At 46.4% G+C, this 12,525-nt stretch overlaps 1 protein-coding gene across 2 annotated transcripts in view; it reads right to left on the bottom strand.

The window, feature by feature from the left end:
* The window catches only part of LOC138492657 (serine-rich adhesin for platelets-like), a 994,122-nt gene extending 982,045 nt beyond the window's left edge, over positions 1–12,077 (bottom strand). For both annotated transcript variants that reach the window (XM_069619973.1, XM_069619974.1), the window contains exons 1-2: positions 11,900–12,077; positions 9,540–10,359 (exon numbers count right to left, since the gene is read on the bottom strand). In XM_069619973.1, the coding sequence (XP_069476074.1) occupies positions 9,540–10,286 (747 nt within the window). In that variant the 5' untranslated portion in view covers positions 10,287–10,359; positions 11,900–12,077. The remainder of the gene's footprint in view (positions 1–9,539; positions 10,360–11,899) is intronic.
* Between the last annotated feature and the right edge of the window lie 448 nt (positions 12,078–12,525).

The following is a 12,525-nucleotide window of genomic DNA, read 5'->3' as shown; positions in this document are numbered from 1 at the left end:
GACCGTCCATGCTTGGGCTGGCCTTGTGCATTTTCTTGCAGGCGCACCTTGTTGGCGGATTGCTGTGTTAATCGCCCCTTCTGTTGTTCTAGACTCCTGTGAGGTGTAAGCCTTTCCTTCATCCCCTTTGGTTTGCCCTGTGCCCTCCTCTGTTTCCATCATTGATACTGCCACTGCTTGGATCTTTGTATTTCCCATAGGGCCCTTCGATGGGTATGCATCAATATTGTCACGTCCCACCTGCCTGGTAGCAGTACTATCTTCTGCCAGCATATTTGTCATGCATTTAGCCAGAGTGCGCTGATGACTCCCAGGCATATGTCCAACTTTTCGGCATCCCTTTCTGACCTAGCCAGGAGCTGTCTATATACATTTTTCAGCTCCAAGTATGCGTCAGAGAGTCTATTTTTGTGCCTCGAGAAGTATAGCCTGTTCTCCATGTTTGTATTAATGCTTGGTTCTTTGTGCAATTTGCCTCCAAGGATTAGGCTTGGATCATGAGCTTGAGCTTGGAACCTATGCTATGTTCCCGTTTGGGCAGCCAGTTATGTCATCTACATACTCCAATACAGATGAATGGCCAAGGGTTGGTGCGACAATGGGAACCCCAGCAGTGTGCATCTCGCTCTATCCGCTGAGTGCGTACTTGTGGGTTAGTCACAGAATGGGACCCTGATTATCATGGGGATAGGTGGAAGTTCTTTCAGATGTTTTCTCGTCCACCTGCTTCTTCCAATCTTGTCCCCCTCATCATCATCTGTCCGGCCAACCAGGGTATTAGCCAAAATCCATGATGACTCCATGGATGAGCTAACCTCCATATCCATTTCGGTTTCATTCTCGGGCACACTCTTGCCTGCCCTTTGGATTTGACACATCACCTTCTCCAAAGTGTCCCCAGTTGCCCCTGTAAACAATTCTCTGCAAAGTAGCGGCTAATTGAGAGCTCCAGCGCTGCCATAGCTGTCCTATGCAACAAGATAAAAGGTGTGGGGCTATGGCTCGAGGCTGTATGTCAAGGTGAACATGGTCTTCCTTGTTCTTCCCCATACCTATCTTACCCCTCTTTCCTGTGTGCCTAAACTCCCCTACTCTATCCACAACCTCTCTCTAATGCAGCTTTACCCCATTGGCTGACTCGTGGTGCCCTGTTCTGATCAAAATCAGGAACCCATGCCAACCAAGGTGGGAGGATTGTTATTCATTTCGCTTCTGTGGTTGGGGAGGGGTGTAGATTACTCCACATTACCCTGTATGCCAACATTACTGAAATTGTGATGGTTACCTTCGGTCAAATCACTGATACACAAGCATTTCTTCTTAGTCCAACAGCTACAGTTAACCTGCTTGGAAGACGCCTGCTTTGTAAACTAAATTGCACTATTTACTGTACCCCAGACAGAGTGCTATTCAGTGTCACTATTAGGAATACTGAGGCTGCATTAGCTCAATGCATGTTCTACAGGAAAAGCGTGTGTCACATATAACAGGGCGGTGATCACCAGACTTTCAGGGGTTGGTTAATCATTTCCCTGAATCCCTTTGGTCACTGCATGAAAAGGAACTATACTAGAAATACCGAAACAGTTACAATTAGGATAGGTCAGTCCAAGAGTTTACCTCGCCTTTCCCAGTAGCCTTTCAAACCAGAAGCAAAAGAAAGTATTGCAGCAGTCACATACTCACTTTTGAAACAAGGGATCATACCACCCACATTTAGCCCCTGTAATACTCTGATCGTGCTTGTTGAGAAGCCAGAGAGGAATACCTATAGATGTGTACAATACCTAAGGGCTGTACATTCAGTAGTTATCCCAGCTTTCCTGTACCCAATCCCCCTACAGTTATGTCTTGCATACTGCCTACTGCAACACACTTTACTGTTGGTCACCTGTGTTATGGATTATTTTCCATAACAATACATCCTGAAAGTCATTGCTTATTCGCATATTCATATCACGGAACTAAGTAAACATGGAAAAGTCTTCCCCAAAATAAGTCTTCCCTCAAAGGTAAACCTAATCACCCGCACTTTTGTTCCAGCATCTTAAAAAAGACATAGATGATATCCATTTCCCTGGAATGCCAGTGTTAGTTGAATATGTAGATGACTTGTTGATAGCCTTCCCATCACATGAAGCATGCAAGCAGGATATTAATGTTTGTCAACTGTTCTAGCCAATAAAAGGCATAAAGCAAAACAGAAATTTCAATTGTATAAGGAGAGAGTATATTATCCGGGACAAGACATTATGATGGGCCATAGCCCCTACCAGGAAGTGACCTGTACATACAATGTACAAACCCCAAACTATCATGCAGAATCTTGTTAGGTATTGTAGACAATGGATATTAGGCTATGTGGAGATAGGACAGACATTACAACACTATATAAAGGACCAATACCAAGGAACCATTTCAGGGGACACCCGAGGCAGGCAGAGCATTTAATACTGTAAAAATGTTAACTGATGAACCTGCTTTGGGTCTCCATGATTAGAAGAAACATGCACACTGTTCTCTCATAAATTAAATGGGTTTTCACTAGCAGTAGTGACACGAACAAAGTCAATACCAGAGACCCATTGCTTATTACTAGCAATTAGATCCAGTAGCCGCAGATATGCTCTCATGTCTCTGTCCTGTAGCAGCTGCGGTCCTAGCAATGCAACAGTTTGAGCATATTGTTTTGGGTTCCCCTTGGGAAGTTGCAGTCCCTCATTCACTGGTTACCCTATTATTGAAGACCAAACCTCAACAACTCTCTGTTCCCGTTCTAATAAATATGATGCTGTGCTACTAAATTCCTCTAAAATCCCACTAAGCCAATGCCCTATGTTGAATCAAGCATTGTTACTCCCCACCCTGGCTGATGGAGAACTGCACGATACTGAAACTCAGACTGTGCGCCCACCACATATTTCCTCTTGATTACTAGAAAAGATCGATCAGATACCCCTACACAGAATGCTGGTCCGATATACTTTGTGGTAGTTCTTGGTATAGGTGTAAAGAAGTACTTCGAGAGGCAGGATGGTAAGTCCTCAGGTTTCTTTTTATATGATGCACACTTAACAGGTTACACACAAGTTGTCAGTATTAGAGATAGGGAGTACGATCTTAAGTACCTCCTGGAGAGCCCACTTGCTCCCACCACCCAGGCTACATGTCTCTCTAGCTACCGTTTGCGGAACCCCAGACAAACCATAACATTCTAAGCACCTGCTTCAGCACCTACAGGACATTCCATTATGTCACAGCTGCACTCACACATACAGGCAAACATGGAAGGAAAGCAGCATATAACACACCTCCTTTCTTTAGAGCAATGACAGTGACACACCCACACATAGGTGGGCAGGAAAGCACACAGAGGAGGATACAACACAGCACCTTTCCTTATCCCAATGACAAAGGCACACAGGGTGAACAGGAAGGGATAGGGGCAGCCATAACAGAGTAGCAAACACAACACACCTTCCTTCCTAAAATTACTCAGTGATTGATTTATTTTTTACTAAGCGCTTTTACACAACTGTTTCCAAGCGCAACCATGCATGGGAGAGGGAAGACAAGATCTTACTACGCACGGTACATTCAGATAATGCAGGTGAAACAGAGAGGAAGTGTTTGGGCGTGGCAATAGGGACAGGTGATCCCAGTTCCGTCACAGCATGGGTTAAGTGCACATGGGTCGTACCCTAAGTGCAGGAGTGCTGCGGCAAGTGCAAGGCCCATGGGCAAGTGCAGGAGACTGGCGAGGAAAGCTGGGACCTGTGAAGCTGAGGGTACACCACGTAGCCAGTCAGAGAAACTGAGCAGAAGTATAGGAGAGAGAGCGAGAGAGCAGAAAGAGGTGGTTAGCAGAGGAGGGGGAGAGAGAGAAGGAGGAGGCGAAATGAAAGGTCTTGAATAGTTTCCGGAATTTAAGGAGATCCGGCTCAAGACTCACGGAAACTAAAGCCCACACAACTACAGGATGCATGGAGGTCCCAAATGTGAAGTGGAATGTAGAACAGAGCATCACATGCCTGCCACTCCCAAATGTAAATTCACCAAATAATAACTACCATCATTCCACCACAAAGACTAAAGAGCACAAACATAAATACACAGGAGGCACGGACAACATCACTCAACCTCGCACACAACTACATGGTGGTGATGCCACCAGCCAGAATCCTCCTCACTGCCAACAAGCTAAGTTCAGAACTGCTGGCCAGGTAACTCAGAACCCCTACTAAGGAAACCAAACTCTTCTGAGAATTCAGCTGGATGGTGGAAAATGTCACTGTAAGGCCACAACGATAATTGGTATTGTGTGCAGGCGTGTGTCAGGAGGACAGTGTAAGGCCGCAAAGGACAATTGGTGTTGTGGTTAGGCATGTGTCAGGACAACGTAAGGCCGCAAGGATAATTGGTATTGGTAGTCAGTAGGCACTGAAAGGCTGCAAGTGAAATTGGTATTGTGTGCAAGCTTGTGTCAGGAGGAGACTGTAAGGCCGCAAGAGGTGCTGATGTATTTCTTTATCGCGAGGACATTCAAACGGTGAACCTGTGTTGAGGGATTTCAGGTTGTTTAGGTGTTATTGGGCCTCAGACGTATAGGCTGCGGTCATCTTCTATGGGCATGAAGATGTTTGCTGAGGTGCCCAAAGTGTGATTTTGGTGTTTGGGTCCAGACGTATTATCTACAGTTGCTTACAATGGTGAGGGAAGTATTTGCAGGTGCCCAGGAGTTGATGAGGCTCGGACATATAGTTACCGTTGTGGTCATCTTATTGATGTAGTTTGTTGTGCCCTGTCAAGTGTTGGTTTTTATTGTTTGATGTAGTTGATCAACTGCTCAACCTCTTCAATTCCTTGTTGTTTGAGTGCAATCTGGTTGGTCAGCCTGGAGTTCCAGCATGCATCATAAAAAAAAGCCTGAGGACTACCACCCCATCCTCGTCGCCATTGTAATGAAGTACTGCAGGATAGTAAGTCCTCAGGCTCTTTATTATGATGCATGCTAAATAGGTTACACACAATTTATCAGGTATTAGAGATAGGAAGCAGGATCTTAAGTATTTCCTGGAGAGCCCACTGGCTCCCACCACCCTGGCTACATGCCTCCCCAACTGCCCTGGGTGGAACTCAAGACAAACCATGACATTCTCAGCACCTGCAGGACATTCCATTATGTCACAGCCCCACTCACACAGGCAAACAGGGAAGGAAAGCAGGATACAACAATAGGTACCATGGGGATGTGATAGAGAAAAGAAGATTGCTGAAGGTCACCTCAACACAAGCAGCAGAGTTAGTTGCATGTACACATGGGTGTCAGACTGCAGACCAGCAGCCAGTAAACATATATACAGACTCCTGTTATGGTTTTGGCATTGTACTAATTATGAGAGACCAACGGAGTAGTTTAACGATGCCTGTTCCAAACGCCTATTAAAGCCTTCTGGACAATACAAGACAAAAAAAGGAACCAACCATCTATCTCCTATTCAAACTCTACCTACCCTCCCACTCCCGGCCCATGGACCAAATAGGGACTGAGTCAGAGGTTTTGAAAAACAAGTATAACAAAGTACAATTTTATTCCAGAAACAAAACACAATGTACAAATTATCTTAAAATGAAATCTAAACATCAAGTTCTAAATCAGTTTTAAATAAAAAAATTTAAAAAATGATAAAAAACAACACCAACCTGCCTAGATGTCACCTATACACCTATAAAACTCCTGCCTATACAAATCTTTGCAATGTAACACAAAAATCCCTGGTGTATAGTTGCGCTTTGGTAGGTAGCACCTCCAAACAACCACAATTCTTTGTTTGTCAGAGGTATGTTGTTAATCAACTGTCAGTTAATTATCTAACCTTCTAAACTGCTACTAGGGTGACTGTAACCATTACATTGGTTAATGTACCGCACCTTCCAACTTAAGGTACTCATATGCCCGACAGGTTTCATTCATATACATTTCAAAATAATTGTATGAAGTTCTTCAGGGGATCCAAAACAACGCCCACTATACACAATAAACAAACACCACACAGGACACGCTGTTTAAACTGTCAAAAAGGTGAGGTATGTTCAAACATTGAGGCTATGATGACCTTTTGAATGCACAACCCGCAATATCAGTTTTGCCAGTATATGGTAAAATTTGCTCGATTACTCTGTCTCACACGCGTTGTTGCCGTGCCCTGTGTTATGATGGTGCTAAACCCCTCTGTGCCGTGGCCGTGTGCCACGGGTCCGATACCTGTTGTCACGGAAGGAAGGAACTGCAACTCACTTCTTCTGCTTGTACAATGCAGCTCGTATGCGCTGCCCCCACTGTGCCCGTTTTGGCATTGCTCATTATTGTAGACAGCTGTGGAAGCAAAGAGGCTTCCTAAAAACATCTGGATACTCCATAAAGAACCAAACATTGCTGGAAGCTATTGTGTTACCCAAACAGATCGCTTCTATCAAGTAAGATGCACACCAACCTTTAGATCGTGAGGTAAGTTGTGTACGTTTTTGTAGGTAAAAGCTTTGCTCAAGGATTTCACACCAAGGTTTGGAATAACACTCATATAAACAGCAACAGAGGATCTCATTTTATCAATCAGATTATGAAGGAAGTATGTAATGCCCTCCACATTAAGCAAAATCGTCACTGCCACCAGAATCCTCAGTCAGCCGGTTCAGTGGAGAGACAGAACAGCGTTATTAAGAAAAATTATGTGCAGAGACTGGCCTCAAATAGCCTGAGGGTCTATCGTTGGTGTTTCTCAGTATCAGAAGCACGCCTGATAGGAAGACTGGAGTAAGTTTTCACAAAATACTTAACGGACATCAAATGCGATTGCCCTAATCTGCGTCTTTGAAGAATGCATATACTAACTTCAACCTTACAGATGATAACCTTCTTGAATAGGTCAGGAAACCTAGCTACACTATCAGGTCTCTCCATAACAGGTATGCAAAACCAGCTGAATGTCAGCCAGACCAAATTCCCAACTCTTGTGGGGCCTTATCGAATTGTATCTCTGAAGCAGATTATCCATGGACACTGGCAGCAGAGCAGCGGCCAGTAACCACAGCCAAAGCTGTCCAAACTATGGCCCCGTCTACACTTATATCTACAGATTCCAATGAAATGACATGGCCTGAACTTACATTCTTTTTATGTCCTATATTTTGTAGATGATGGTTGTGCCATGGAAAAGGGAGATCATATGGTTGGAAGACGACACAATTGACACAAAAGTGGAAAATATGACTGGTCCACAGACCAATGGTGAAGTGATCGAAAGAAGTGTAAATATTCCATAGGGAGCTCACACAGTGACGGCAAGGTGCGGCATAGGAGAACAGGAATTAGAGGTTGATAGTGGGGTAAATCTATCTTATGAGATGTTTTGATAGGATGTGTTCTAATGAGTCGCTGATAACTTGCCGCCATATAATTTGTACCGGAAACAGAACTTGTGCGGTAATTCGACAGTGTCACAAGCTTTTGAAGTTTCTGAATTTTTTAACTTTACCAAGGTAATCTCGCAATCTTTATGATATGATTGAGTCAGTGAGATAGATATGTCAGGGTATAGGTGCATCGCTAGGTGCAATCCCTTTATCGCCCTTTTAAACTATTTCCCAGTTAGAGGAGATGCTGTATGATTGGAGCACCAAAAGGAAATGTTTTTATTCAAGAGGGGTAAGTAGGATCTCTCTGATAAGGTGCGGGATCAAGCATTTGCACCTAGGGAGGGGCACTTAGCCAATCAGGTGGCTGGAAACACGAGTGAGAACTGACAATCTATCGCCCTTGTTTTTCCAGCCACCCGTGTCCATTCCCCAGATGCCGCCATTTTTAAGGGCACTTAGCCAATCAGGTGGCTGGAGACACGAGTGAGAGCTGACAATCTATCGCCCTTGTTTTCCAAGCCACCCGTGTCCATTCCCCAGGTGCCGCCATTTTTTTTAGGTGCCTTGGCACCTAAGTCCCGACGCTCCCCAGACCCACTGCTCCCGCCCCATCCCCCACACCTCATTCCCCCAAAATCTAACCATTCCACTTAACTGCTGGAGCTCCCAACTCTGTGCTCCTTCCTGTCTCGATCCCCATACAAATAGAAAAGGAACGTGGTCCATTTTCTATTTCTATGGCAGCCATCTCGTTTTTTCCCCCCAGGAGAGATTGGACTCGGGCTAGAGGCAAGGAGCCCGGCTCCTGTCAAAATAATACTAATAAAACGAACGGTGCACTGGGTTGCAAACAGTTATCACTCCTGCTTGGCAGGGCGTACATAGTCAGCAACAGCCCTGAGCCCTCGCTGAGGCACTCGCTTGATTTGAGCCTATGTAGGCACAGGCTGGCGGGGCGTTGCCTTCTCCCCTCAATGCGTGAATGATTGCTATAAACACACCCCAGTTAAGGGTTCTCCAGTGCGGGTCAGGTTAGAGGGGTCAGGTCTCGTAAGGCATAGGATGCTGATTTTGTTTGACTTGCAAGACAATTAATAAAGATGCCTCTGTTCGACATCACTCGAAATTGATGGATGACCCTGGTTTCTCTAACATCTGTTGCCATAAGACTGCATTTGCCACAAAAGGAGACAAAACGGCATGTGCAACAAAGGAGAGATTACATCATGGTTACATCGGAGACCAGGAGACATTATTCATAAACAGTCAAAAGTGAGTTTATTTGTATAGTGCATTCTACCCTGTTTACCAATTTGGATTGCAATATGGAATCATGCGAAAGAGCAACTGAAATATTATACCTTTATTTCCCAACCATCTATGGAGGTGCATCTCTAGAAATAAGAGGTCCATCTCTATAAAGATCTGCTAAGTGCACTATTTGTTTTAAACAGCAAATTGTCTTATTGCTCATGTGATCATAAATTGTCTGTATTTATGTAAGGGCTTTTAAGACTTGAGATCAATATGCTGCTTAAAGAGGTCATGGAGATAGTTAATTACCCAATTACATCTTCTTTGAATGGCAAGTGGTTGAGGCCTAGAATCAGAAATCTTGAGATTTAGCCATTGGGCTTCATCACGACTGACTCGGGTTGGGGCCATGGAAAATAGAACTGTGCCTCAATAGGACTCAGCTGTGGCATGCATTCACCTACCAGCTGCAGTGCAAGGGGTGAGTTCACACATATTAGGAAGGGGGTGAGGTGGCAAGACATTTTGGCAAACCCCACCCACCTCACAAAATATGTTGACATGATATGGGCATTAGAAAGGGAATTGATGGATGTTGAGCATTAGAGACCTGTGCGGGCTCGTTCTCTTTGTTTCAGTTGTGGGCAAGAGGTTGGAGAGGGGCATCCTTGTGCATGTGGAGTGCCTTGTTTTATCCCTAGCAGCAGGATTATTTATGTCTTTGCAGAAGGTTGGATAGCAGTAACAGCGGGTTGGGGTTACGTTTTGGTGTTCATAAAAGGAGCAGATCTTCTCCACTCCTACAGGCCACCATGGTCACACACATTCTCAGAAGGTAGACAAGCTGCCAAAACTTTTCTATATCTTACCCTAGACTCGGAGGAACTTTCATCATCTGCATAGTACCCAAGATGGCCCTCTGCACACTGGGGCGACTGTGCCTCTGTACCTCTAACTTGTTGCTCATTCATTTGCTGGTTATGGCCAGGTTGTGCTTGGAGATATGCTTCTGAAGAATGAGTTACGGTTTGCCTGGCCTTGGGCTGGCCGCGCCCCTTTAGGTGTGGGCTTGGGTCTTGCGCCAGTGTTTCAACTCGGTACTGCAGCTGCTCCATTCTGGGCCAGTTTGCGACCTCTCTGTCCCTCTGGCCAAGTCCTTCCTTGATGCGGTGCAGGTCCTCCCGGTCTTTCTTGAACTGTGCGTCATTTGTGCGATCCCACTCCTGCTTTGTGTACCGCCTGTACCTCTCTTCCAAGACTCGGTCTCCAAGCTCCTTGTTTCGCCTGCCCTGCTCTTCCAGGGTTCGGTCCTGCTTCTGTCTCTTATGCTGTTCCTCCACTGCCAGGGAGTGGCTGTGTCGGTGCTGGCGGTAGTAATCTGTCAGGATCAGATCCTGCTCTTGTATATCCTGGGCCCTCGGATCTAGCCCCTCTTTAGACCGGTCCTGGGGTCGCTTAGACTTGGACCTCTGATCCCCTGTGAGCTGGTTTTGCTTCATCTCCAGACAATGCTTCTCCTCTATGGCACGCAGGTGTTCCTCCATAGTATGCCGGTACTTCTCTTCCAGGTACCGGTAATGGCTATCGAGGTCCCGGTCCAACTGCGCGTAATCCATGGTGCTCCTAGGACGGCTCACGAGGTCCTTATAAATTTCTCAAGACTCCTTTGTTTCTGTTGTAATGCGACCACTGAAAAAAAAACAAAATAACGCTGATGTCACCACGAGGAGCAAAACAAACCAACCATTCTCATTTCTTTCTCACCCCAATGCCATTCCCAGCATCTCCAAGATCATTCAACTTTAACGTAAGGGTAAACCATTTAACATGTATTATATTTTCATTGAACACTTCAACTCGACCCCCAACTTCTTTGCTGTCCTTCGTTGCGCCACATCTACTTCCTCCCTGATGTAAATCCTACTGCATGTCATCTTTTGTCCCATTACCTTTATTCCTGCCACCCCCTTCCCTACCCCAGGGCAGGAACCGCATGTTGGGGACGAATGCTAGGGTGTTGCTGCTGTAGAATGTAAGAGGAGAGTTCCCAAGGTTTGAGAGTTGTGGATTAGGGTGGGTGCACGACTGTGCAGAGCTGTCAATGTACTACTACATAAACTGCTAGAACCCTTCTGGACTGTCTTGCTATTCAATATCACTGGACTGCATTTGGCTACAAGAAACATCCTGTTCAGGCACTTTTAATGAGCACCCGTACCCAAGGTAGAATACAACAGCATGTACATGAGAAAGTCTTGCTATGGGACAGAGTAAAAAGCATGTGTCGAACCAAAGCTGAGAAGGAAAAATCGATGTTAACAAAACCTACAAGGTTGATCAAAGTGTACTGTGATGCTATTCAAGTGGAGAATGACTGAGTGGAATCTCAATACAGTAGCCAAATGACCTCTTCTCCCAACACATCTTCTACCTGCCCTCACTAATCCTTCTGCCCCATCCTTTAAATCACCCATGCACCTCCTCTCTCATTACTCAAAACCTATTTCCTTCCTGGATCCTAGCACTGAAAAATCTTCCACCAAATGAATTATTTCTTATTATTATTATTATTATTATTCTTCTGTACAAACTATGGATCACTGCGAAATATTTCCCCCACCCCCCCCACCCCAGATATACCCATCCCATCCCCCACCGCTTATTCCCTGCCTGCAGTTGCATTTCCTCTATCTCCCTGCTCCATATTTCAATTATCCCTCATTCCCTTTCTCCACTTCCTGCACCTTTTACTTTGCATTCCTCCCCTGCTGCTCACCTCCAACCCCTTTCCTACCATGCTCCAATAGCACCCAGCTACTTGTTGCCCCAACTTTTTGCAATCTGCTGTTATCCCTGATCTCCCTGTTCTAATAATTCTGTCTCCTGTCCCCTCGATTCCCCCAGCCACCTCAATGTTCTTCCTTTGCCAGCTCCCTTTGCTACTCCTTCCTTCCACTGCTCCGACTCCAAGCCTAGTCCACGACCCACCCTTCCCTTCCCCTGCTCCACCTACTTGTACATGTTACCACTTCAGAAACATTTTGACTTGCCTGCCTTCATCTGAACCACTGTGCCGCCTATTCCGCCCCGCGCCCACCCTAGTCTCCGGCATGAACATTTTACTGTTCCTGCACCTCCTAGCGCGCTCTCCAGGTACCAACCAGCCGCAGTGCCCCCTCTCTGCCCCGCGGGACCTCTCCAAAATGCCAACCCCCCGCAGCGGGCTCACCAGTGCTGATCCATTGGCGGGGCTCTCTTTGGCCTCCCCTCCCCCGAGGGCGGGCGGCATTGGTCTCTCGCGGCGTCGCGCGCCTTCCCTGAGCTTTTTCAAAACTGAACTGCCGGCTCCCGCGGAGGCCCACACGCCGGCCAGAGGCCCGCAGGCCGCGCCCGCGCGAGGGGACTGTGACCAGGCCTGAGCTCAGGGCGGGTCACAATGGGCCGGCCTGCGCTCTGAACCGGCGCCCCAAATCTTAAACATGACACGCGGGGTACACATAGGCCCGCCCCAAGACGGGAGGGAGCCTGGGCCAAGGAAGCACGGGGACGGGGTTGAAACGGGAGCGTGGGCGAGTACGGCGGACCGACATTTTCAACAGCAGAGCCGGGTGCGCGTGGGCCTCACTCTAAAATGGGGGCGGAGGAGGAAACAAAAATAGGGCTCAGAGCAGGGTTGTTTTTGTCACTTGCTCTGGTGTTGAGCTGACTGCTCAAGAGACAGCCAGCTCAATTGTTCCTAGCGTAGCCTTTATTACAAGTAGCCAAGTGCCCAAATGCACACACTGCAGAAATCTGCGAGTAGCCAAAATCAAAGGTTTCCTTCTGGTGATAGAATAAGTACCATTGAGTTGCATA

The sequence above is a fragment of the Ambystoma mexicanum genome, chromosome 10, assembly GCF_040938575.1.
Source record: "Ambystoma mexicanum isolate Mex_15411 chromosome 10, UKY_AmexF1_1, whole genome shotgun sequence".
Taxonomy (NCBI): Eukaryota; Metazoa; Chordata; class Amphibia; order Caudata; family Ambystomatidae; genus Ambystoma; species Ambystoma mexicanum.
Note: the sequence above shows the minus strand (reverse complement) of the source record. Positions and strands in the feature narration are given on the sequence as shown.